This window comes from Nerophis lumbriciformis, linkage group LG38, assembly GCF_033978685.3.
Source record: "Nerophis lumbriciformis linkage group LG38, RoL_Nlum_v2.1, whole genome shotgun sequence".
NCBI classification, from domain to species: domain Eukaryota; kingdom Metazoa; phylum Chordata; class Actinopteri; order Syngnathiformes; family Syngnathidae; genus Nerophis; species Nerophis lumbriciformis.
Window position 1 is genome coordinate 24,707,450 of NC_084585.2, and position 27,715 is coordinate 24,735,164.

At 40.7% G+C, this 27,715-nt stretch overlaps 1 protein-coding gene across 3 annotated transcripts in view; it reads left to right on the top strand.

Moving 5' to 3' along the window:
* LOC133578433 (sodium-dependent neutral amino acid transporter SLC6A17-like) overlaps nucleotides 1-23,619 on the top strand; it is a 40,349-nt gene extending 16,730 nt beyond the window's left edge. Inside the window, exons 3-12 of one of the 3 annotated variants that reach the window (XM_061932870.2) lie at nucleotides 4,291-4,448; nucleotides 10,327-10,453; nucleotides 11,925-12,106; nucleotides 13,527-13,637; nucleotides 13,708-13,949; nucleotides 14,245-14,437; nucleotides 14,497-14,689; nucleotides 14,761-14,920; nucleotides 15,028-15,190; nucleotides 23,120-23,619. In XM_061932870.2, coding sequence (XP_061788854.2) covers nucleotides 4,291-4,448; nucleotides 10,327-10,453; nucleotides 11,925-12,106; nucleotides 13,527-13,637; nucleotides 13,708-13,949; nucleotides 14,245-14,437; nucleotides 14,497-14,689; nucleotides 14,761-14,920; nucleotides 15,028-15,190; nucleotides 23,120-23,518 — 1,928 coding nt within the window. In that variant the 3' untranslated portion in view covers nucleotides 23,519-23,619. Of the gene's footprint in view, nucleotides 1-4,290; nucleotides 4,449-10,326; nucleotides 10,454-11,924; nucleotides 12,107-13,526; nucleotides 13,638-13,707; nucleotides 13,950-14,244; nucleotides 14,438-14,496; nucleotides 14,690-14,760; nucleotides 14,949-15,027; nucleotides 15,191-23,119 lie in introns of those variants that run through there. The other 2 variants (XM_061932871.2, XM_061932872.2) reach the window with 2 other exon arrangements.
* The last annotated feature ends 4,096 nt before the right edge of the window (nucleotides 23,620-27,715 follow it).

The following is a 27,715-nucleotide window of genomic DNA, read 5'->3' on the forward strand; positions in this document are numbered from 1 at the left end:
ATTGTTGCATTTGAACAACTGTATTGTTGATAATAGAGGTCAATTATTTGTATTGTTCATTATCAGTAGCGCTATTTCTATTGGTATTTGTATTGCTCCATTTGTAGTGTAATAATGCTCATTGTCACTTCTGTATTATTTTTTATTTTCGCTAACTGCTTATTTGCTATCACTTTTACCATCATATTTGTACATGTCTTATTTGCTGATGTTGCTCTATTGTTGTTGTTGGTGTTATTGTTGTGTTTGCTGTTGTTGTTTTTGTCTCTCTGTCTTATTCCCCCCTTGTCCCCACAATTTCCCCCTCTGTCTTCTTTTTTTTCTCTTTCTATCCCCTCCTGCTCCGGCCCGGCTGCACCAAATGATATTATAAATACATTTATTAAAGTCAAATACAAACAAGGCAACAAGAGAAGTATCTTACACTTCACTTTTGTAAAGTAAATCTGAACAGCCGATATGGGCATCTACATCAACTATATGATTTGCCTGAGAAGCTGGACAGGACAAAAAAATAAATACAATTTTAAAAAAATGGACAAGAAATATACAAGATCACCATGGACCACTTGGGAGACTGTGACCAACAGAACCATCATGTTTAGAACAGGTCCGATGCTTTGTGTGTCCTTAAACAAAATTTTGTTTGTAGCCCCATTTTGATCTTTAATACAACAAAAAAATAATTATTGACTTAATTTAGTTTAAACTATTTAGTGTAAATCTGCCAGTTTTCCTTTACTTTGTAGTGTAAGGCAGAAATTAGATGATTATATGATTATCATTAGTGGATAATAATAATAATAATACATTATTATAGTATCATCTACTGGGGGTTAAGTCTCCCCTGTCTTCAAAAACTAGTGACGTCTCTGTTTCGAACTTTAATCAAGGTTCCTTGAATGCACCACAATTACTGTATATCAGGGGTGTCAAACTCATTTTCATTGAGGGGCACATCGCAGTAATGGTTACTTTCAGAGGGCCGCTTTTTTAGAATGAATTTACATCGTGCATGCGGGTAGTAACCTGTGATTAATTATGATTAATCAAAATGCATATGCATTGGATTATTAGATTTGTTTATGTATAACTAAATCATAAACAAAGGTGACAAGCAGATATTTAACGATTTGTTTTTATCTCACAAAAATAGTTTTGCAATACAGTATATAATAATATAATTGGCATGATCAGATACTATAAAAGTTTAAAATATGCATTTTTTGCATCAAAATTGAAAAACTAATACATTTAGTTAAAAAAAAAAAACAGGCTTTCATGGGCCACATAGAATGATGTGGCGGGCCAGAACTGGCCCCCGGGCCTTGAGTTTGACACATGTACTGTGTATCCTATGAGATGTAAAAGTGAAACTGAAACATATATTCGTCCCATGCTGCAATAAATAGATTTATTATAGTTTTAACTTTCTTCTATAACTGTGTCTTGGTTCCAAACTGTTGGTGCTGCGTGTGAATGCATGAATGTGATCTTTGTAGATGTTACAGTGAAGTGCTCCATGCTTGGTTTGCGCTATCGGGAGCAATGAACCCTTTTGCATTTTTGCAAGGGGTGTAGGTAGTGTTAAATATTCTTAATTTGACTCAAACAACCTTTTTTATTGAACTTTTGACAGCAACATTTGATATTAACTTTAATGACGTTGTCTTAGCACTAAGTAACTTTTCAACCTTCATAAATTATTGTCATAACTTTTGGGATGATATATCGACATACTAACTGGTCTGTCATCGCCTGAGAGGGTTTATGCACGATATTGCCAAAAGTATTTGGCCACCAAATACTTAAGCATGGAGACTGTTTCTACAAACATTTTAGACAGAACGAGCCACTCTCAGTGATTTCCAGCATGGAACTGTCATAGGATGCTACCTGTGTAACAAAAGCCAGTCGTGAAATTTCCTCGCTCCTAAATATTCCAAAGTGAACTTTATTTTAAGAAAAGTGAAGAGTTTGGGAACAACAGCAAGTCAGCCACCAAGTGGTAGGCCACGTAAACTGACAGAGAGGGGTCAGCGGATGCTGAAGATGTCAGTTGCTACACAGTTCCAAACTTCATGTGACCTCATACTTGCCAACCCTCCCAGATTTTCCGGGAGCCCCCTAGAAATTCAGCGCCTCTCCCGAAAACCTCCCGGGATAAATATTCTCCCGAAAATCTCCCGATTTTCAGCCGGAGCTGGAGGCCACGCCCCCTCCAGCTCCATGCAGACCTGAGTGAGGACAGCCTGTTTCAACGTCCGCTTTCGCACAATATAAACAGCGTGCCTGCCCAATCACGTTATAACTGTAGAATGATCGAGGGCGAGTTCTTGGTTTCTTATGTGGGTTTATTGCTAGGCAGTTTCATTAACGTCCTCCCAGCGTGGTAACAACACACAACAACAGCAGTCACGTTTTTGTCTACCGTAAAGCAGTTCGTCTGCCGTAAACAGCAATGTTGTGACACTCTTAAACAGGGCAATACTGCCATCTACTGTACATGCATATGTGACAATAACATCTACGGCTTTTAGAGAGTGCAGTGCACAACTGCGCACACAACAAGGAGACGAAGCAGAAGAACAAGGAAGATACAGCCATGGCGACGCCAACGACGAGTAAGATGAAGAAATACGCTTATAAGTTCCATGCCGCAGCTGTGATTGGACCTGGATAGCCTCCGGGAAGAAGTAGTGGACTACCAAGTGCTAGGCCAGTGAAGATCTTCCTCAGGAAGCAAAGATTGACCGGTTTTGGGCCATGCTCGGGAGAGATGGAAGATTCCAGACTCTAGTGCATTTGATGAAAGCACTTTTGTGCGTGCCACACAGCAATGCATCATCAGAGAGGGTGTTCAGCATGGTTAGAAAAATAGTGACAGAGAATAGAACAAGGATGGACAATTCAACCCTTAACTCAACAATGAGTGGATGAATGTTATGTGTGTGTATATGTGTAAATAAATGAACACTGAAATTCAAGTATTTCTTTTATTTATATATATATATAAATATATATATATAAATATATATATATATATATATATATATATATATATATATATGTATATAATAAAATAAATATATATATAGCTAGAATTCACTGAAAGTCAAATATTTCTTAAATATACTCCTCTCTTCTTAACCACGCCCCCAACCACCCCACACACACACACACACACCTCCCGAAATCGGAGGTCTCAAGGTTGGCAAGTTTGTGTGACCTTCCAATTAGCCCACGTACAGTACGCAGAGAGCTTCATGAATGGGTTTCCATGGCCGAGCAGCCGAATCTAAGCCACACATCGCCCAGTCCAACGCAAAGCGTGGGATGCAGTGGTGTAAAGTTTGTTGCCACTGGACTCTAGAGCAGTGGAGACGCGTTGTCTGGACTGATGAATCACAATTTTCACGCTTTTCCATTTGGCAATCTGATGGACCAGTCTGTGTTTGGAGGTTGCCAGAAGAATGCTACATTTCGGACTGCATTGGGCCGAGTGTGAAATTTGATGGAGGAGGAATTATGGTGTGGGGTTGTTTTTCAGGAGTTGGGCTTGGCCCCTTAGTTCCAGTAAAAGGAACTTTGAATGCTCCAGGATACCAAAACATGTTGGACAATTCCATGGGATGGCACTTCAAGTTCATATGTGAGTAAAGGCAGGTGGCCAAATACTTTTGGCAATATAGTGTATCTCTTTCACTGGCATGCAGCAACTTGGGGGAGGGTGGCAGGAACCCTGTCACGTAAAAAACTACAAATGTGCAAACTGCTTTACGGTATACGTCACTCCCCCTTTTACAAAGACGGAGGTCGATGCGTCGCCAACGTGCAATTACTGCTGTCATGACCGAAACTGCAAAACAACAAAAGTCTGAGCAAACAAAAAAAGAAAAAGGGAGGCAAGCCGGATAAAAGGACTGTCAAGGAACAACGTTGGCCCAGCATTCACTCACTGAAGTAAGGTCAAAGACGAGAAGGGATTTTCGAGCGATGCTGCCTTGGCTCTGTATCTGCACTTGCAGCTCAGTAAAACATTTCAAAAACGTTCCTGTATGACATTCTGACTACCAAATTGCATCGTACCCCAATATTGGGGTATTTTCTTCAGCAAATTGTATTCATGCAAACAAATAATAACCCGTGATTAAGTACAGTTTTAAAGTGGGATCAATCTGATTTTGAAAATGTATCACTAGACAGCCCTAGTAAATAAATGTCATGCAGCCAAAGTGCATCACACTAACTTTTTATGTGCTAAGTCGCAAGCCTGCTTTTGTTTTTCAGGAGCTTATCTGGTCCCCTACTTCATCCTACTCCTTATCATCGGCATCCCGCTCTTCTTCCTGGAGCTGGCAGTGGGTCAGAAGATCCGACGAGGCAGCATCGGGGTGTGGAACTATGTCTGTCCACGCCTCGGCGGGATTGGGATGTCGAGTCTGATGGTACATGAAATATACATTCATTTATTTATTTATTTTTTTAAACTGTATAGCGAACAACGTCCAACACAATCAAATTTCCCACCTAGGAAATACTGCAAAAACAAATAATTTTACCATAAACATATCATGTTTTAAGTCACATTTCAACATTCTTAAAGGGGAACTGCAACTTTTTTTAAATTTTGCCTATCGTTCATAATCATGAGAGACAAGAACACACGTCTTTTTTTGTGAGTGTTGTATATTTGTTGGTCGTGTGATGGGTGATGAGCCAAGAAGACGCCAACGGGGAATCATCAAACAAAAAGCTTTATTTGTTTCAGCGAGCCTCAGACTGGAGCTGCAGTTTCCAGGAGAAAAAGTATGGGCCTGATTACTCTTCTGCTGTCTTCTTTGACAACTGTCCTTAAATACCTCTTACACGAAGACAGTTACTCTGTGTTATTCAGTTTGGACAACACCCGATTTGTTGCTTGGCCAGTCAGCCTATTTCCTGTGATCGGTTTGAGTCGGGTGACCTCCGACCCCTATCCTCTACTCCTACTTGTGAGGGCTTCCTACCAGATGTTGCTAATGTCTTTACACTTCCTCCTGAAATCCAAACCTGCATTCCTGTAGGATTCCACTTTCCTGGGGGAAAGAGCCACCACTCTCTGGAGAGCTTGTGATGGACATGTGCACTTTTGAAGCTATCCAAGGGCATATTTCTTTAGTAGAATAAACCTCTAAAGGATTATGTGAGCAACAAACTTCCAGAAAACGCGTATGTTTTCTAATCATTGCAGACTTCGTAATAGACAACTAAAACGACTATTTCTGGACAAATGAGGATTCACAACCTTATCAATTTGAAGCCGAATATACGGAGGATGAACTACTGGTTATAGAAGCTTTGCAAACACGAAGAGAGGGTAAAAGGTTGGATTAGACAGAAGCCCAGAGATTCAGGACCAACGTGACCTGAAATGGTAGCCAAACTTTGCAGACAAAAATGGAGTGCATAACTAAAATCAACTGGAAAAAATTGTCCCCGGCCAGCTGGACCAAACGGACAAATGTCCATTGAGTGAGTCACTATAATATGGATCATGATACATGCAGCAAGTCTTGCTTGTTATTACGACTGCATAGACTGTCAAACTAGCTGTGTACAAACAAAACATGAAATGTGGTGTAATACTTTACAGATACAGAAACATGATTGTTCATATTTTTCAGTCAGTAATATTGGTGTCCTATCGCATTGTGTTGTGCATTACAAACTCAAGAGCCATTCAGCTGCTGACGCAGAAGCTAGCTCACGACTAATAACGTATCATGCTGTCGCAAGACGATGTGTTACTACGCTAGAAAAATAGTTCCTCAGTGTTTGCTCTTACAATAACAATGCCGCTACAGTTTGGTTAGTATACAGGTTAAGGGACGTTAATGAAGTATTGTTGGCGGTTTTTGGATGCATTTTTAGAGTGATTTAGAGGCAGAATAGATTGCTCCCATTAACTGCATTGCTAGCCACCTAAAACAAGACAATTATTACAAGTTAGAATGAAAAAAAAAAAGTGTTCTTGTTTCTCTCAATGATTGTGAATGATAAGCAACATTTTTAAAAAGTGCAGTTCCCCTTTAACAGTCAAGTGTAAAAATAAAGTCAGCCATTGTTTGATCAAACTAAAATAAAGCAAAATTACTTACTATGATTACAAATTACAAATGATCAATATGGTGCTAAACGGCAACACTTCAACATAGTGGTGTTTTGTAATATTGTACTGAACAATTTCCAGTTTTTTGGTTATCGTCACACTTTTCTTTTGACTTTGGAGGTTCCACTGAACTCTAAAAACTTTTTTTTGAAATGAAAGTTTTTTCCCCACAAAAATTTGTGATTTGAGGCGTATTCTATTTTATCTATTATTTTCATTGTTTTTACTATTATTGTTACTGTATTACTATTAGTTTTACATTTTTATCATTTAACTTGTATTTGTTTTGATTATTGTTATTATCTTGTCATTGTATGATCACAATATTTACCTAAACCTTCTTTCCCCACACCCATTTCTATCACCTTATACCAGGGGTCGGCATACTTGCCAACCTTGAGACCTCCAAATTCGGTAGATTTAAGGGGGCCAGGGGTGGGCGGGGCCAGGGGGCGGGGTTAAGGGGGAGGAGTATATTTATAGCTAGAATTCACTGAAATTCAAGTATTTCTTATATGTATATATATATATATATATATATAAACAAAATAAATACCTGACTTTCAATGAATTCTAGCTATATATAAATATGTATTTTATTTTATATATATATATATATATACATATAAATAAAATAAATACTTGAATTTCAGTGTTCATTTGAAAGTGCAATGCTTTGCAGCCAGTAGCACAGCCTTTGAAGGAGCGTAGGTATGTGCAGTGTAATATTCTGGGTTGGAGTCAATAACCAGGCGAGGTGACGAAGTTAGGTCTTTTTACTTCATACTTCAGAACCGACTCCCGCACTTGCCGTCAGGGTGCGCAATACAACGTAAACCGTTGGCCAACCAAAAAGTAACCACAGAACACTATAGTATTCTGTGGTTACTTTTTGGTTGGCCAACGGTTTACTTTTTAAACCGTTGGCCAACCAAAAAGTAACTTTTTGGATGGCAAACGGTTTACTTTTTAAACCGTTGGCCAACCAAAAAGTAACTTTTTGGATGGCCAACGGTTTACCTTGTATTGCGCACGCTGACGGCAAGTGTGGGAGTCGGTTCTGAAGTATAAAGTAAAGAGCGGACGTGACGACAGGCTGTCCTCACTCAGGTCCGCACGGACCTGGAGGGGGCGTGCCTTAAGTCCGGCTGGAAATCGGGAGAAATTCGGGAGAATGGTTGCCCGGGAGATTGTCGGGAGAGGCACTGAAATTCAGGAGTCTCCCGGAAAATTCGGGAGGGTTGGCAAGTATGGGGGTCGGCAACCCAAAATGTTGAAAGAGCCATATTGGACCAAAAATACAACAATAAATCTGTCTGGAGCTGCAAAAATTACAAGCCATGCATAAGTGATCTAATGAAGTCAACACATGATATAAGTGTCTGTATTATCTATATTAGCCTACTATCAAAATGACTATGTGTTGCAGGCTGACACAAATCTTTGTTGACAGAAATGTTGAAATGTAATGATTTTTCTACACATTTTTACAACAATTGAAAACAGTAGTAAAAGGGAGGCTTCTCAGGGGGTGAGATAACTCCTCTAAATGACTGGTTTAGAATGGCCAAAGGTATAGATGTGTGTCTAAGTTAAAGGAAACGGCGAACTGTCTTCTTCGAATGGATTTATAACAATCTATGCAAGCTGGGTTACGTTCGCTGTGGTCTGGAACAACATGGCACACAAACAACTATCAGACATGCAGCCAATATTACATACAGATAATGTGTCATGAGACATGCATATATAAATTAAATACACAGAGGACATAAGTAAAGGAAATTAAATGAGCTCAAATATAGCTACAAATGAGGCATAATGATGCAATACGTACATACAGCCAACCTAAATAGCATGTTAACATCGATTAGCTTGCAGTCATGCACTGACCAAATATGCCTGATTAGCACTCCACACAAGTCAATAACATCAACAAAGTTCACTTTTGTGCATTCACACACAGTTTAAAAAGTTTGGTGGACAAAATGAGACAAAGAAGGAGTGGCATAAAATATGTCTTTCTCTGGCATCGTTGAAGAAAGTTATACATGTAAACAAACTACAGTGAGTTCAAGGACCGGCAAAATTAGTAGGACAAAACGTCGCTCCCCAAATATTCTCATTAGGGAATCATGTTTGATACAAACAGTGGGATTTCTAATAATTTGGGAGGTTTGTGTCATTTTGTCCTCCTACAGAAACCCTATTAAAACAAAAATATATTTTTCCCCCATCTTTTTCTATTTTCATACATTTTGAAAAAGCTCCAGGGAGCCACTAGGGCGGCGCTAAAGAGCTGCATGCGGCTCTAAAGCCGCAGGTTGCAGACCCACGCCTTATACTGTTGTTTATTGTTTATTGAGAATGTCATAGTCAGCTCCACATCATACAAGTGGTACAAAATATACAAACATATCTCCATTGAACAGTCTTGTGCTCAATGACAATATTATTATTTCATAAAAAATTTTATACATTTTAATTAAGAAAATTAAATTAAATATATCTCAAAAGGGTAATGGGAAGAAGTATAAACTTTTTTAATCCCCCCTTTTTTACACAGTTACTTTAACTAATATCCAGCTTCCTCTGAACCACATTTTATCAAATTCTGACGCATAAACAACCACTTTTGTCACTAAATATGCTTCTGTGCTCAACAAAAGCAATTAATAACTCACAACTATGCATCAGCCATAAAACAATGCTCCCATCCCAACAACAAAATCTACACGACCTGTAAATATCAATTGCATAATAATGAAAAAGTATGATTTTAGATCTCCCATGATGGTGCGTAGATGAACATATTGATAAAGGCTTGTATGGAAGGCAGAGGTTACATGATCTCCTCAGACGCATAACCACAACAACCCCCCTCCGCCTTTTGAGTACACCGGAGGTGCAGTATTGACAAGGGAGCCTCTGTGAAGTTGCTAAAAATATCTGAGCGTATCTCAGTTAGAAAAAGAGCACTTGAATTATTTATGCCTTCCTCCAACCTGATGTAGCCTCGGAATGTCCTGCACGACTCGCATCTTCATTTATTTACGTGTCCTTCTCGTTGTGCGGATCAATACAGTGCCAATATTATATATATCATTATTCGAATGGAATATATTTTTTTATATATGTATGGTCTTTCTGTGTGGGGTTTGCATGTTCTCCCCGTGACTGCGTGGGTTCTCTCCGGTTTCTCCGGCTTCCTCCCAACTCCAAAGACATGCATCTGGGGATCACTAAGCACTAAATTGTCCTTAGTGCAGTGTTTTTCAACCTTTTCTGAGCCAAGGCACCTTTTTTTCATTGAAAAAAATCTTGAAGCACACCACCAGCAGAAAACATAAAAAAATTAAACTCAGCAGCCGATATTGCCAGTAAAAAGTCGTTCTCGCAATTGTTGGATATGAATTCAAACCATAACCAAGCCTGTATCACTATAGCTCTTGTCTCAAAGTAGGGGTACTGTCATGACCTGTCACATCACGATGTGACTTGTTTTGAGTTTTTTGGTGTTTTCCTGCGTGTAGTCTTTTAGTTCTTGTCTTGCGCTTCTACAAACGTATTTTGTTGTTAATTGTCATGTCATGTACGGATGTACTTTGTGGACGCCGTCTGCTCAACACGCTGTAAGTCTTTGCTGTCATCCAGCATTCTGTTTTTGTTTTCTTTCCAGCCAGTTCAGTTTTAGTTTCGTTCTGTATAGCCATCCCTAAGCTTCAATGCCTTTTCTTAGCGTCACTCGCCTTTTGTTTATTTTTGCTTTAAGCATTAGATAACTTTTTACCTGCACGCTGCCTCCCGCATGTTGTGATCATGATTAACCATCGTTGTCTCACACGATGTGTTCCCGACATCTGCAAAGCAATTAGCTCCTTGCGCTGTACAGACACTCAACAACGGCACATTAATTGCAAATTATAATTACTGGTGTGCAAAAAATATTTTTAACCCAATTAGGTGTGCCGCAGTACAGTGGTTGAAAAAGACTGCCTTAGTGTGTGAATGTGAGTGTGAATGTTGTCTATCTGTGTTGGCCCTGTGATGAGGTGGCGATTTGTCCAAAGTGTACGACGCCTTCCCTGCAGCTAGGATAGGCTCCAGCCACCCAAGCGGTGGACAAGCGGTAGAAAATGGATGGTATAATGTCAAATGTGTGTCTGTCCATGCAGGTGTGTGGCTTTGTGGGTCTCTACTACAACGTGATCATAGGCTGGAGTATCTTCTACTTCTTCCAGTCTTTCCAGTATCCTCTGCCATGGAGCGACTGTCCCATCAGAAAGAATGGGACTCTTGCTAGTGAGTAACAATGTGGGCTAAAATAAGAAAAAAAAGTTGTCTCTGTATGAGAGCTAGTGGGTTCAGATTTAGTAGATAATGTTGGTGTAGATAATGTCATCATCCAAGCGGGACAGTGATGTAGAGTAGAGTACACCACTTCCTACATCGCATATACTCGATTTCCTCTTCAATGGTTACCATTATCCTTTTACTTTATAGCGTCCCTTCTATCCCCTGGTTAAATTGGGGCCCTCAACCAATTTTTTTTTAGAAGTGCAAGTGTATCTAATGTTGTGTCCAGTGCTTCTTCTATACTAGGGATTCACAAACTGTGGCAAATGTACCACTAGTGGCTATGTGTCAAAGTCCAGGCTCGCGGGCCAGATTCGGCCTGCAAATGAATGATCTTTGGCCCCCGGGAGGATATTTGATTAGTATTAGAACCGGCCCGCAGGTCTGTTTTGCACGCACCAATACTCCATCAGTGTTGGCCCTAGGAACTTTCAAAATGGGGTCCCAAGGTCCCACTTTTTTGTAAGCGTTCTGAAAACAAACGATAAATGTATGCATTATCCTGTTATATCTCACATTCTATATTGTGTTTTGGAAAAAGGTTGTCATAAACGTTAAGTTAAGTTAAAAGTTAAAGTACCAATGATTGTCACACACACACTAGGTGTGGTGAAATTATCCTCTGCATTTGACCCATCACCCTTGATTACCCCCTGGGAGGTGAGGAGAGCAGTGAGCAGCAGCGGTGGCCACGCTTAAGAATAATTTTGGTGATTTAACCCCCAATTCCAACCCTTTATGCTGGGTGCCAAGCAGGGAGGTAATGGGTCCCATTTTTATAGTCTTTGGTATGACTCGGCCGGGGTTTGACCTACCGATCTCAATTCATAAAAAAAATAATACAAAAGAAAACAATTTTTTACGCATATGTAAATGTATTCAGTTATAAACATTCATTCACTTTCTTCTTTCTTTCATGGATCTAAGCTTTACCGCTGCCGGTATTTTTTTCTATATTTTTATCGTGAAATTTTCAGAATGTGTTTGTTCTATTTTTGGCCAAAGTAAGACAAAGAAAACAGTCTGTAGTCGTTTTTATTTTTTAGTTTTAATGCCATGATTTTAATAATCCGGCCCACGTGTACACAGATTTTTTTTCTCAGTTAAAATAGTTTGACACCTCTGCACTATTGCTATGTGAGCTCCATCTAGTGGTGTGCCAAATAAACACTTAATTAAATATGTAAACATTGTTACTGTTCAAACTGTGTGCACTGTCACAGTAGCCAAAAATATAAAATATACTTGTTAAATAAAACATCTGCCTTGTTTTAATGAATATTTAGGCCTACTATGCTACTGTAATTTAATGTTGGTAATTATGGTGGTACTTGGAAAGCCAAGTGTTTTCTGAGGTGGTACTTGGTGAACCACTGTTCTATACGATAAATGTATGTCTTGTGGTCATTGTGTGCAGTCGTGGAGCCTGAGTGCGAGAAGAGTTCAGCCACGACTTACTTCTGGTACCGCCAGACGCTGAACACGACCAGCACCATCGCAGAGAGCGGAGGCCTCAACGTTCAAATGACGTTATCTTTGCTGGCAGCGTGGATTATCGTGTGTTTGGCCGTCATCAGAGGCATCGCATCTTCTGGCAAGGTAATTGCCAGGAGTTTGAGTTTGAGTTTATTTGGAACATGCAAGCATACAACATGATACATCACAATTTCCAGTTTCTCTATTCAGCATGTTCGAAAAGGAGTAGGATGAAGCAGAGCATATTTAATCCTACCCCTTTTCCTTTACATAGCAGTTACTAAAACGTTTGTTCACTTCCTGTTTTCAAATTTATTCACATTATACTCCATAAATAATAACAATGAAAATAAATAAATAAATAATACTTGGTGAAGTAAGTTGTATTTCATATAGTGAGATGAGTAAGATTATCTAGAGTATGAGAGGATGGATTAAATAAATTCAGAATGTTTATCATGGTTCTTCTTCTTTGTACTTTGTAAACACTTTAAGTTTGAAGAGTTTCTTGAAGTGGATCATATTAGTACATTGTTTGATTTCTTTGCTTAGTCCATTCCATAAATTAATTCCACACACCGATATACGAAAGGTCTTAAGTGTTGTACGTGCATACAAATGTTTTAAATTACAGTTTTATCTAAGATTATATTCCTCCTCTTTTGTTGAGAAGAATTGTTGTATATTCTTGGGTAGCAGGTTATAGTTTGCTTTGTACATGATTTTAGCTGTTTGCAAATTCACTATGTTGTGGAATTTCAGTATTTTTGATTCAATAAATAAAGGGTTTGTATGTTTTCTATTTCCAACATTATATATTATTCTAACTGATCTTTTTTGTAACACCGTTAATGAATGAAGTGTACTTTTGTAGTTATTTCCCCATATTTCTGCACAATAACTCAGATATGGTAACACTAGCGAGCAGTAGAGAATATGAAGTGATTTTTAGTCTCGAACATGTTTTGCTTTATTCATTATTGACGTGTTTCTTGCTACTTTATGTTGCATATTTTTTACATGGGATTTCCAGTTCAATTTATAATCAATCATTATACCTAGAAATGTGGTTTCATTTACTCTTTCAATTTCTATTCCGTCTATTTGTATTTGTGTTTGACTTTCTCTTCTACTGTTCCCAAATAGCATTATTTTAGTTTTATTGAGATTCAAACCATCTTTTTAGTTTGTTAATTTCTTCTGTTATTATTTGTATTAGCTTCTGTTTGTTCTCTCCTGAACAAAACGCTGTTGTATCATCCGCAAATAATACTAACTTTAAATCTTTTGTAACTTTACAAATGTCATTTATATAGAGATTGAACAATTTTGGTCCTAGTATTGATCCTTGAGGTACACCACAGGATATATTTGACGTTGTAGATGTGTGTTCGCCTAGCTTCATGTATTGTTTCCTGTTCGTTAAATAACTTCCAATCCAGTTCAAGACCAACCCTCTGATGCCATACTGTTCTAGTTTTTTGATTAAATTAGAGGAGAACATTAGATATCATATGTTCTATATTTTTCTTACTGTCCACAGGTGATGTACTTCAGCTCTCTTTTCCCCTACGTGGTGCTCTTCTGCTTCCTGGTCAGAGGTTTGATGCTGAAGGGGTCTGTGGATGGAATCTATCACATGTTCACTCCAAAGGTCCGCTCGGAGGAACTACTTTTCTTTTTAAAAACTTTGAATAATCCAATTTGTGCTTATACGTACCCAGCTGGAGAAGATGCTCGAGCTCCAGGTGTGGAGAGAGGCGGCCACCCAGGTGTTCTTTGCTCTGGGCCTGGGCTTTGGCGGGGTCATAGCTTTCTCCAGCTACAACAAGATAGACAACAACTGTCACTTTGACGCGGTGCTCGTCTCCTTCATCAACTTTGTCACGTCCATCCTGGCCACGTTGGTGGTGTTCGCCGTGCTGGGCTTCAAGGCCAACATCATGAACGAGAAGTGTGTCACAGAGTACGTCCGTCAGATTGTTTTGAACTGAAGAGCATTGCGTCAGTCCGCCATTTTTATTCAGTTGTAGTACAAATTTAGTGAATAAGTTTCTTATTTCTATTTTGCTGTGGGCTATAGTGTATAGTAGAGCATCCTGCAGGTGGCAGTAATGATGAATACAATTTCAAATCCATGAGGTCAAGCTTTAGCGGTTAATAACAGCGTTGTCAGCAGAGTACACATTAGGGGCGCATGCTTGGACAAAATTCAGCTCAAGAGTAAAGATTTACCTTATTGTCCATTTTATCCGACTTAGAAATGCTGAGAAGATCCTCGGATACCTGAACTCAAATGTGCTGAGTCATGATCTGGTCCCGCCTCATATGAACTTCTCTCACCTCACCACCTCTGACTACGCCGAGATGTACCAGGTCATCAAAACGGTGAAAGAGGACAGCTTCCCACAGCTGGGTCTGGATCCTTGCATCCTGGAGGACGAGCTCAACAAGGTGAGTGAGTGAAGATCTTCCGTGAGCAATCCACTTATCCTGATGGTGTGGCCCTGCAGGCTGTGCAAGGCACCGGCCTGGCTTTCATTGCCTTCACAGAGGCCATGACGCATTTCCCGGCGTCGCCGTTCTGGTCCGTCATGTTCTTCTTCATGCTCATCAACTTGGGCCTGGGCAGCATGATCGGCACCATGACCGGAATCACCACGCCCGTCCTGGACACCTACAAAGTCCAGAAGGAGCTTTTCACAGGTATTTGTTTGACAACCCGATGGATGCTGTGCATTGTGTCCTTTCCAACATCTTTGTTGCGTCTTCCTCAGTGTGTTGCTGCATCGTGGCCTTCCTGTGCGGTCTGCTGTTTGTCCAGCGCTCAGGGAATTACTTTGTCACCATGTTCGATGATTATTCTGCCGGACTGCCCCTCACGGTGGTGGTCATCCTGGAAAATGTGTCGGTGGCTTGGATTTATGGCACTAAAAGGTACAACAACAACTGCAGATGAGTGTAGGTAGGTGTGTGGGGGGTTGTTTCTAAAAGCAGCATCCGGCATATTTCATTTCACGTTTGTGTTCTTCGCTCGCCAACAGATTCATGCAGGACTTAGAGGATATGTTGGGTTTCCGGCCCAACATGATCTACTTCTACTTGTGGAAGTTTGTCTCCCCCATCTGCCTCATTGTGCTCATCTCGGCCACTGTCATAGAGATGGTCATCAGCCCACCTGGCTACAACGCCTGGGTGGAAGATCTGGTCAGTCTATACACTCATAAGCCACTAGATGGGTTTGGTAGGTAGCAAAAGGAAGGAGAGTAAGTGGGTAGGTGCTCGACAGGTGGGTTTGGTAGGTTGGTAAGGCACCACATGGGTTTGATAGGTAAGTGGATATATCGGTGGGTTTGGTCGGTAGATACAGTACAGGCCAAACGTTTGGACACACCTTCTCCTCATTCAATGAGTTTTCTTTATTTTCATGACTATTTACATTGTAGATTGTCACTGAAGGCATCACAAATATGAATGAACACATGTGGAGTTATGTACTTAACAAAAAAAGGTGAAATAACTGACAACATGTTTTATATTCTTCACAATAGCCACCCATTGCTCTGATTACTGCTTTGCTAACTCTTGGCATTCTCTCGATGAGCTTTAATCACACCTGTGTAGTGGAAACCATTTCAGGAGACTACCTCTTGAAGCTCATCGAGAGAATGCAAAGAGTGTGCAAAGCAGTAATCAGAGCAATGGCTATTTTGAAGAAACTAGAATATCAAACATGTTTTCAGTTATTTCACCTTTTTTTGTTAAGTACATAACTCCACATGTGTTCATTCATAGTTCTGATGCCTTCAGTGACAACCTACAATGCATTGAATGAGAAGGTGTGTCCAAACTTTTGGCCTGTACTGTATGTCCTTTGATGGGTTTGGTAGGCAGGATGTGAGTGCATGGGTGTTAAGTACTTATGTAAGCAGGTAGCTAATGTGAAGGTGTTTGTCTAGTAAGTTGCTAAGTCACTAGACGGATTGGTATGAAGGTGGATAGATCCCTAGATGGGTTTGTCAAGTAGGTACTGTAGAAAGGAGGTAAGTAGGTGGATTGTTGAGTACTTATGTATGTAGATATATAGATATGCAAATAAGCAGTTGGGTTTGGTAGATAGGTAAGTCACTAGATGGGTTTGTTTTGAAGGAGAATAGATATGTGGGTTTGGTAGGTGTCGAGTTACTGAATTACATACGTGAGTCCAGCTGTACTTTATAATGTGGATACTTTTATTAGCTCAATCACAACAGGTGTCTCGCTCTCTAGGTCACTCCCACACTGTCTCCCGCTCCGTCGCCCCTCGTGACGTCATAGCCTGTCGACTCTGTAGTTCTCCCATAATACAATCACACCACATCTCCCCTTTCTAGAATCAATGGGTAGACTGCCATTGATTCAACAGACCTTGAGGATTATTCTGCCTCGTGGTTGGAAGGTCTGCTCCTATATGAGCCTGTACCAGACAATCAAACACACACACATATTTTACCCTTAGAACAATCCACTTCAACATCAATACTCAAACATCCATCCTATACTAATCCTGTACTGTCCTCAACCTAAGCCCTGCAACTGACTTGAACATTTACAGTACAATAAAACATATCCAAAACGCTCCAATTACACTTTTCTGTCTTTTCCCACATACAGTAACATTCTTTTTTTTTTCATTAGAGTCTCTGTAATGTCTCTAGGAAACAAAATTATAGGTCCAACCTAGTTGGTCTCACCACAGCCCTCCCAGACCTGGTTCTAGGAGTAGGAGTAGATGGAGGTTCTGGAACACTCTGCTGCGATGGTTCTGCTGAAGGTTGCTCCGGAACGCCCCCCAGGAACGGCTCTGCTGCACCATGGCCACTCTGCTCCGGCAAGGATCCCATAGGGATGAGATGACGACGGTTCCGTCTGATGGTCCCATGGGGCCCTTCCACCAGATACGATCGTGGATTGGTGTGACGTCCGATGATAGCTCCGGCTTTCTTTTGGTCCTTGATCCACATGTCCTGTCCCGGATTCAGTCTGTCAAGGTTCATTGCACGATGCCGCAGGTTGTAGCGTTGTGCATCTTTTGTCCTCTTCTCCCCTTCTTTCCGCATAACAGCTTCACTATCAGGAAGAGCAGGATTTAGCAAAGCAGGAAGGATAGGCACTGTTGTGCGGAGCCTCCTCCCCATGAGAAGCTGCGCTGGACTATACCCATTGTCAAGAGGGGTAGCCCTGTAAGCGAGCAAAGCAAGATAGGGGTCATCTGCTTTCTTTAGGAGACCTTTCACTGTCTGTACTGCACGTTCGGCTTCGGCGTTACCTTGAGGATATCTTGGGCTACTGGTAACGTGCCGGAATCCGTAAGAATGTGCAAACTCGGCGAAGCCTGCTCCAGAGAACTGGGGCCCTCCATCCGAAACGAGAAGATCCGGGATTCCGTGACGTGCATATATCGATTTTAGGTGGTGGATTACATCATTTGACCTTGTGGAGGTCAGCAAAGCAATCTCCACGTACCTTGACATGTAGTCCACTACCAGCAGGTAGGTCTTGGTACCGAGCATGAATAAATCAGCTCCTAACTTCTCCCATGGTCGGCCTGGGTATGGTGACGGCATCAGCGGCTCCCTGTGGTTCTGTCTCTCCTTACAGCATGTTCGGCAGTTGAGAACCAATTCATTCAGCTGCTGGCTCAGCCCGGGCCACCATACTGACTGTCGTGCCCGCTGTCTACACTTCACCACGCCTTGGTGTCCTTCATGCAATTTGGCGAGAACATCATTTCTCATTGTAGAAGGGATGACGAGCCTGTGTCCCTTCAGCAAGACACCATCTTGAACTGTAAGGAACGCCTGCTCTGCCCTGTACAGCCTGAGTGCTGATTCTTTGGAACCGTGTGCTGGCCAGCCTTCAGCACACAGCTGCATCACCTGTGCACACACACTGTCTCTCTGCAGCTGCTCTCTCAGCTCCTCCAGGTAGTCAGTGCTTGCAGGTAGGTTCTCCAGTACCATGTCCACATAGATGTTGGTTTCTTCAAACAGCTCTTTGTCTGCTGCTGTCTCCTCTCTCTTAACAGGAGCTCGTGACAGCGTATCAGCTGTCCACAGGAACTTCCCTGGCACATGAAAAATAGAATAAGAATAGCGCATCAGACGCATTCTGAAGCGTTGGATCCGTGGAGGTAGAGCATCCAGTGCTTGAGACCCCAGAAGACTCAGGAGAGGCTTGTGGTCCGTCTCCATCTGGAAATGTTTCCCGATGAGGAAGTTGCGGAACCTCTCACAGGCCCAGGTCAGCCCCAAAGCTTCCTTCTCTACTTGCGCGTATCTCTGCTCTGTTGGCGTGAGAGACCGCGACATGTAGGCTACTGGCCTCCACTCTTCGTCCCACTTTTGTAGCAGTACGCCTCCCAACCCGTACGACGACGCGTCTGCTGAGACTTTGCACTCTCTGTTGGGATCGTACATGGCTAGCACTGGTGTAGACGTGAGTGCATCCTTTAGATCCTGGAAGGCCCTTGCCTGGTCGACGCCCCACACCCAGCAGTTCTTTTTCGACAGGAGATCTCGCAGAGGCTTGTCTCTCTCGGCCAGCTGCGGCACAAACTTCCCAAGTTGATTTATCATTCCAAGAAAACTTCTCAACTCAGTCACAGTTGTTGGCTCCTGCATCTTCCTCACAGCTTCTGTTTTGCTTGGGTCTGGGCTGATGCCACTGGTGGAGAGCACGTGGCCTAGAAAGGTCACCTCTGACTTTGACAGATCGCACTTATCGACATTCAGAGTGATGCCTGCCTTTTGGATCTTTTCTAGCGTGGCATGCAGGCGAGCATCATGCTCCTTTTGTGTTCGGCCCCACACCAGCACGTCGTCCATGTGGTAAACAACGCCCTCAAGCCCTTCTGTGACCTCCGTCACCATTCGGTTCTGAAAATGTTCGGGGGCGGATGCTATGCCAAACGGTAGCCGTCTGAAGTAATAGCGCCCGAAGGGTTTAATGAAAGTTGTCAGTTTCGATGAATCTGCAGTTAGAGGAATTTGCCAAAACCCCATGTTTGTATCCAGCTTACTAAAAATTTTGGCTCCAGCCAGCATTCCCAGTGTTTCCTCCACTGATGGCAGGATGAACTTTTCCCTACACACTGACTCGTTGAGTTTGGTGAGATCGACACATATACGTACAGCACCTGTCTTTTTGGGCACCCCCACTATGCCAGCGCACCAGTCTGTTGGCTCCTCAATTCTACTTATCACCCCGAGTTGTTCCATGCGGGACAGTTCCTGCTTGACTTTGTCCATTAAAGGCAATGGAATCCTCCTTGGTGTCTTAAGTGAGAATGGTTCCGCCCCTGGACTCAGCTTGATGGCATATGGCTGCCGCACTTGTCCGAGCCCGGTGCATAATTTTGGGTAGTGCTCCTTTAATGTCTCCATAGTAACGCTGTCTAGGCGTGCTACAAGCCCCAGCCTACAGCTCACAGATCTTCCCAGCAGGGCAGTATGCACATGACGAGCGATGTACACATCCTCCCTCTCTGTCTTTTCCCCTCTCCTCAGCAGCAAACTGGCGACGCCCACCACGTCGAGGGGATTTCTTCCTTGGCCCAGGAGTGGCTTTGTTGCCTTTCTGAGACTAGGTGGATCATTTCTGCATGTATTTAGGAACACTGAGTGAGGCAAGACTGTCACATCAGCACCTGTGTCTATTTTGAATGTCACACTGCTCTCATGGATGCCAATTTTGACCATCCAAGGATCCCCATCCTCCGTGACACTGACGAGGAAGATTTCCTCCTCATCCTCTTCAACTTCATGCACTGATTTGGACTTGCACACACGCTTGTAATGTCCCCTCCTCCCACATGCATGGCATCTCACTTCATTAGCAGGACAGTCACTTTTTGGATGGGATGGAGAGCTGCCACAATTTTGACACGATGACTGTGCGCCCTTGTCCTTGCTGTACTGAGTACTGTGTGGCTTGTAGTTTGGGCTATCAGCATATTGAGGTTTATTTTTAGCAGACTTGAAGTTGCTCTTGAACACTCTATCAACAGACTTTGCATCACTTGCCTCTGATCTGGTGGTGTCCCCTCGGAGAGTAGACTGCTGCCTTTTCACCTCCTCGCTCTGTCGTGCCATTCTTATGGCTTTATCCAAGGTTAGATCCGCGTCCAACTGCATGCGTTCAGACAGCCCCTTGTCTTGCAATCCGATGACAAGTCTGTCTCTGATCAGTTCATTGTGTAGCATCCCGTAGCTACAATGCTCCGCCAGCGCATATAGTGCAGTGATAAACGAATCCACACTCTCCCCTTCTTTCTGCTTGCGCATGTTAAACTTAGCACGCTCGTAGATAACATTTTTCTTCACAACAAAGAAGCCTTGTAATCCTTCGCGCACTCCCTGGTATGTACGTCTTTGAGCGGCCGTCAGATTTAACCCACGGAGAATATCATCCGCCTCGTCCCCCATGCAATAAATCAATGTGTTCACTTGATTGTCCTCGGAGCTTGCATTTAGGTTACTTGCCAGGCGAAATCTTTCGAATCTCCGGATCCATTTGTCCCACTCTTGTGGATTTGAAAAGTCAAAGGACTCCGGTGGCTGGATGTTGAACGTAGCGCACGGTCCCACGGCAACCACCGGCGCGTTGGGTGGCCGTGCAGGCGCTGCAGCGGCTCCGTCCCCCTCGCTCATGTTGTCCTTACTTCTTTATCCACTGACGCGTACAAACTATATTTCCACTTGGCTCACACTCCACATTAACTACAGGACTTCTGACACCATGTCGAGTTACTGAATTACATACGTGAGTCCAGCTGTACTTTATAATATGGATACTTTTATTAGCTCAATAACAACAGGTGTCTCGCTCTCTAGGTCACTCCCACACTGTCTCCCGCTCCGTCGCACCTCGTGACGTCATAGCCTGGCGACTCTGTAGTTCTCCCATAATACAATCACACCACAGTAGGTAGATGAGTACCTAGATGGGTCCTGTAGATCGCTAAGTCGCTAGATGGATGTGGTAGGTATGCCGATAAATGGCTTATGGGGGTAGATCCTAGATGGGTTTTGTAAATAGGTACTATAGGTAGGAGGTAAGTAGGTGGGTGCTAGACAGGTGGGTGTGGTAGGTTGGTAAGTCACTATATGGGTATGATAGTTAGGTGGATATATCGGGTTTGGTAGGTAGGTATTACCCTAGATGGGTTTGGTAGGCAGGATGTGAGTGCATGGGTGTTAAGTACTTTTGTAAGTAGATAGCTAATGGGAAGGTGTGTCTAGTAAGTTGCTAAGTCACTTGACAGATTGGTATGAAGGTGGATAGATCCCTAGATGGGGACGGTATAGCTCGGTTGGTAGAGCGGCCGTGCCAGCAACTTGAGGGTTGCAGGTTCGATCCCCGCTTCCGCCATCCTAGTCACTGCCGTTGTGTCCTTGGGCAAGACACTTTACCCACCTGCTCCCAGTGCCACCCACACTGGTTTAAATGTAACTTAGATATTGGGTTTCACTATGTAAAGCGCTTTGAGTCACTTGAGAAAAAGTGCTATATAAATGTAATTCACTTCCCTTCACACTTGTCAAGTAGGTACTGTAGAAAGGAGTAGGTGGATTGTTGTGTACTTATGTATATATATGTAGGTATGTAAATAAGCAGTTGGGTTTGGTAGATAGGTAAGTCAATAGATGGGTTTGTTTTGAAGGAGAATAGATATGTGGGTTTAGTAGGTAGATGAGTACCTAGATGGGTCCTGTAGGTAGAAGTAAGTAGGGGGTAATTGGGAGGGTGTTACATACTCATGTTAATAGATAGCTAGTTGGGCAGTTGGGTAAGTCATTAGATGGTTTTAGTATGTAGGTTAGTAGAACGTATTGTAAGTGGGTGGGTGTTAGGTACTTATGTTGGAAGATAGCCAGTTGGTAACTTGTGTTTGGTAGGTCGCTAAGTCACTAGATGGATGTGGTAGGTAGGCCGATAAATAAATGGCTTATTGGGGTAGATCCTAGATGGGTTTTGTAAGTAGGTACTATAGGTAGGAGGTAAGTAGGTGGGTGTTAGACAGGTGGGTGTGGTAGGTTGGTAAGTCACTACCTCGGTTGGATATATCGGTGGGTTTCGTAGGTAGGTATGTCCCTAGACGGATTTGGTAGGCAGGATGTGAGTGCATGGATGTTAAGTACTTACGTAAGTAGGTAGCTAATGGTAAGGTGTGTTTAGTAAGTTGCTAAGTCACTAGACGGATTGGTATGAAGGTGGATGGATAGATAGATGGGTTTGTCAAGTAGGTACTGTAGAAAGGAAGTAAGTAGGCGGATTGTTGGGTACTTATGTATGTAGATATGTAGGTATGTAAATAAGCAGTTGGGTTTGGTAGATAGGTAAGTCGCAAGATGGGTTTGTTTTGAAGGAGAATAGATATGTGGGTTTGGTAGGTAGATGAGTGCCTAGATGGTCCTGTAGGTAGAGGTAAGTAGGGGGTAAGTGGGAGGGTGTTACATACTCTTGTTAATAGATAGCTCGTTGGGCAGGTGGGTAAGTCACAAGATTGGTTTAGTATGTAGGTTAGTAGAATGTATTGTAAGTGGGTGGGTGTTAGGTACTTATGTTGGAAGATAGCTAGTTGGTAACTTGTGTTTGGTAGGTCGCTAAGTCACTAGATGGATTTGGTAGGTAGGCCGATAAATAAATGGATTATGGGGGAGATCCTAGATGGGTTTTGTAAGTAGGTACTGTAGGTAGGAGGTAAGTAGGTGGGTTGCTAGGTACTTACTGTATGTATGTAGAAAGTTAGGTATGTATTAGGTAAACGGTTGGGTTCAGTAGATAGGTAAGTCAATAGATGGGTTTGGTGGGTGAAAGGATAAGTAGGCAATTAGGTAAGTAGGAGTAGTAGTTCGGTAGTTACGTCGGTAGATAAGTAAGTCTTGATGTTGGTTTGTAAGTTAGGTGGCTAAGTAGATGGCTTTGGTAAGTAGATACATCACTAAACGGGTTTAGTCAGTAGGTAGTTATTTAGGTAGGTAATTAGTTGGATTAGTAAGTTGGTAAGGAGGTGGGTAGGTTGATGTGCATCTTAGGTACATTTCACTTCTATCTTTACTTATTTCATGTCCGACAAACTGTGAATGTTTGCAGGCCCAGGAGCGCTTTGAGAGCTACCCCTTGTGGGCGTTGGTCATGTGCTTCGCCCTCATCGTCGTGGCCATGCTTCCTCTCCCCGTCGTCTTCATCGCCCGCCACTTCAACCTGATGTCGGACGGCTCCAACAAGCTGTCCGTCTCCTATCGTAAGAGCATGATGAAAGACATCTCCAACCTGGAGGAAGAGAACGAGGCCAGGTTCATCCTGGGCGCCAAACCCGGCGACACCCCAGCGTCCGTGCCGGCACGCAAAGCCTACTTGGCTCCTGGAGGAGGAAAAGCCCTGGACCCCAACTCCTTGTCTCCCAACAGCTGCTATGGGACAGGCTACCAGAATGCTGCCATCAGCCCCACCACGCCGACCACTCCTACCACGCCTGAGTCGGACTTTTGATTGCGTCCAAACACGTCTCATGTTTCTAACACCAAGCCTCCACTTGTGGTCATTGCCCACCATCTAATAGCATTAATGTAGCAGTCCAGTTGATATCCATATGTCAGGCCAACTATAGATAGATTGATGGAACTTTGTTGTCATTGCACAAGTACAACGAAATGTTGTTTTCAGCACAAACCCGTTCAAGATTAGACAAACAAACAGTGGTTACAGAACAAGAATGCTGATGGCTCGCCACAAGGCGCCCCCGTAAAAGATGGGAAAAAGGTAGACCCTGGGGGAGGATGACTAAAAAAATACAATCTCAGACTATGCAGTGTGTACTGTACATACATGATAGCACCAAGCACTGCACATAAAATGGTTAATATTTACAGAGTATCATAAACTTACGCCAAAAGCTGCTTTAAAGACACATTCACTTAATTTCTTCATACAGTGGCCAGGCAGGCAACTGGGGTTTTATTTCATCTACTGCAATGTTTTGTCACTATATTAACTCACATATAGACATGGGAAATATACATTATTATACTCAATCTGATGTAAATTATAATACAGTAAAAATGCACCATTTACTACATTAATTACAAAACCCAAAACCAGTAAAGTTGGCACGTTGTGTAAATCGTAAATAAAAGCAAAATACAATGATTTGCAAAACCTTTTCAACTTATATTCAATTGAATAGATAGATAGATAGATAGATAGATAGATAGATAGATAGATAGATAGACAGATAGATAGATAGATAGATAGTACTTTATTGATTCCTTCAGGAAAGTTCCCTCAGGAAAATTTTAATTCCAGCAGCAGTGTACAGAATTGAGATCGAATCTAAAAAGTAAAAAGTAAATAATGGGGGTATAAATGGAAACAAAATAGAAAAATATTACAATAGAATAAAAATAAAAAGCAACAATGAGAATAAAAATATAACAGTAAAACAAGAATATAACAAGAGAAACTAGGCAGTAGTGACCATGTTATGAAAAATTATTGCACTGTTATTGTTTTGCATCCCCAATAGACAATAGACTGCAAAGGCAAGATATTTAATGTTCGAACTGAGAAACTTTGTTATTTTTTGCAAATATTAGCTCATTTGGAGTTTAATGCCTGCAACATGTTTCAAAAAAGCTGGCACAAGTGGCAAAAAAGACTGAGAAAGTTGAGGAATGCCCATCAAACACTTATTTGGAACATCCCACAGGTGAACAGGCTAATTGGGAACAGGTGGGTGCCATGATTGGGTATAAAAGCAGCTTCCATGATATGCTCAGTCATTCACAAACAAGGATGGGGCGAGGGTCACCACTTTGTGAACAGATGCGTGAGCAAATTGTCAAACAGTTTAAGAACAACATTTGGTTTTGGGTTTTGTAGAAGCAGGTGATAATCGAAGTGAGGCTATTGGTAAATAATTGTTTGTTTATTTTGGGGTGCATGAGAAAGTGGAAAGGAAGACATGTGGTCATTAATTGACAAATGTATCGCACAACACAGCAGCAACAGAACCAAATTCCACTTTTGACAGCGGTTGGTGGTTGAAGAGGTTGCCTACAGCCACAGCTGTTAATACCAATATTTTTTGACCGTATACAAATTCGAGACCCTGGTAGTTATTTGCTTTTGCAATAAGAGGAGACTGTATGGTTAATAAAATAGAGGCGCTTATTGAAGCGTTTATGGGATAATTATTAGAATAAATTAAGGTGTTGACAGATATTAGATAATTAGCCATTTGGTGCATTTATGTGAGGTGTTTATTCATATGGTTATCTGGGGCAGAGCGCCTACAATAGCACAGGCCACTATTTGAAGAAATACACTGTTATGCATAAATTGTTATACAGCAATATAATAATAATGTGCTGATAATGTATGACTTCATCATCCGGCATACACTTTGTCATCGCAGGAGGTCGTTTTTCTACTCCAAAGAATAAGAAGCACACGCCTAAACACTTAAAATCTTAATTTTCTTATACAAAAATAGTACAAAGTCACGTTTAAGTGCAAAAGCACAAAATAATTGACATTACACTGTGCACGACAATGCACTCATTGTGCATATGGAAGCATAAGTGATGCTTAATATCAAGTAAAATAATGCAAGCACAAAAGGTGCGCTGTACTAAAGGATTGTGCAACCTTAGCAACATAACACCAACAGTATTTAATAATATAAACATGCGTTACATTGCACAAACACATTTAAGCACCACATTCACTTGTATTGATTGTAATGAAAGCTGCGGATTGTAAACAAGGACTTTTATGTTACGAGGCGGATAACCACATTACATATTAGATTTTTTTTTAAATTAAGTTATTAAAATGACAATATGTGTGCAATATATATACGCACATATATACACATCGTGTATATACATGAAAAAATATATACACAAACACATACACACACATATATGTATGCATATATATATAAACATATAAATATATGTGTATATATATATATACATATACTGTATATATATATATATATATATATTTATATATATATATATATATATATTTACACACACACACATATAGATGTATATATACATAAGTGTATATATATACTGTATATATACACACACATATACATATATATATATATATATATATATATATATATATATATATATATATATATATATAGAGTCTCTCTGTGTGGATTTTGCATGTTCTCCCCGTCACTCCGTGGGTTCCCTCCGGGTACTCCGGCTTCCTCCCACCTCCAAAGACATGCACCTGGGGATAGGTTGATTGGCAACACTAAATTGGCCCTAGTGTGTGAATGTGAGTGTGAATGTTTTCTGTCTGTGTTGGCCCTGTGATGAGGTGGAGACTTGTCCAGGGTGTACCCTGCCTATCGCCCGAATGCAGCTGAGATAGGCTCTAGCACCCCCCGCGACTCCGAAAGGGACAAGCGGTAGAAAATGGATATTTGTATGTATATATACTGTATATATATATATATATATACACACACACACACACGTATATATATTTATATATATATATATATATATATATATATACATACATACATACATATATGTATATACATATACATACATACATATATACATACACATATATACATGCACATATATATATATATATATATATAAATGTACACACATACACATGAATATATATATATATATATATATATATACATACATACATATATACACACATACATATATGTATATACATATACATACATACATATATACATACACATATATATATATAAATATACACACATACACATGAATATATATATACATACACATATATACATACACAGATATATATATAAATATACACACGTACACATGAATATATATATACATATATGTGTGTATATATATATATACATATATATATATATATATACACATACATATATATACATATATGTATATATATTCATATATATATATATATATATATATATACATATTTGATTATATATACACACATATATATATATACATACACATACATAGATATATATATAAATATACACACGTACACATGAATATATATATACATATATGTGTGTATATATATATATACATATATATATATATACACATACATATATATACATATATGTATATATATTCATATATATATATATATATATATGTGTGTATATATATATATACATATATATATATATATATACACATACATATATATACATATATGTATATATATTCATATATATATATATATATATACATATTTGATTATATATACACACATATATATATATACATACACATACATAGATATATATATATATATATATATGAGAATTAATCTCATATAGATGTGTAGTGGTGCTCAATGGAATTATATATTTTTTCTAGTGTGCGCTCTGGTAGTACTGCAGCATTGCAATGTTATGTAAATAATGGCTTTATTGTTATCTTTTATTTTGTCAGCAAGTGTTACATGATGTGATGAATGAGTTACACACTTTCTTAGTGTTTTTATTTGTTAAAGCAATAATAACTGTTTCAAATGCAGGAATGTGATTAAAGTAAAATATATAATGGCAATACAACAAAATGGAAAATGTACAATAGATATTCCTTGTTTGTGTGTATGCACTTTGTATTCTAGACTCCCTCCGGCTGTAGGGTGTTGCTGAGCACAAACTGTATA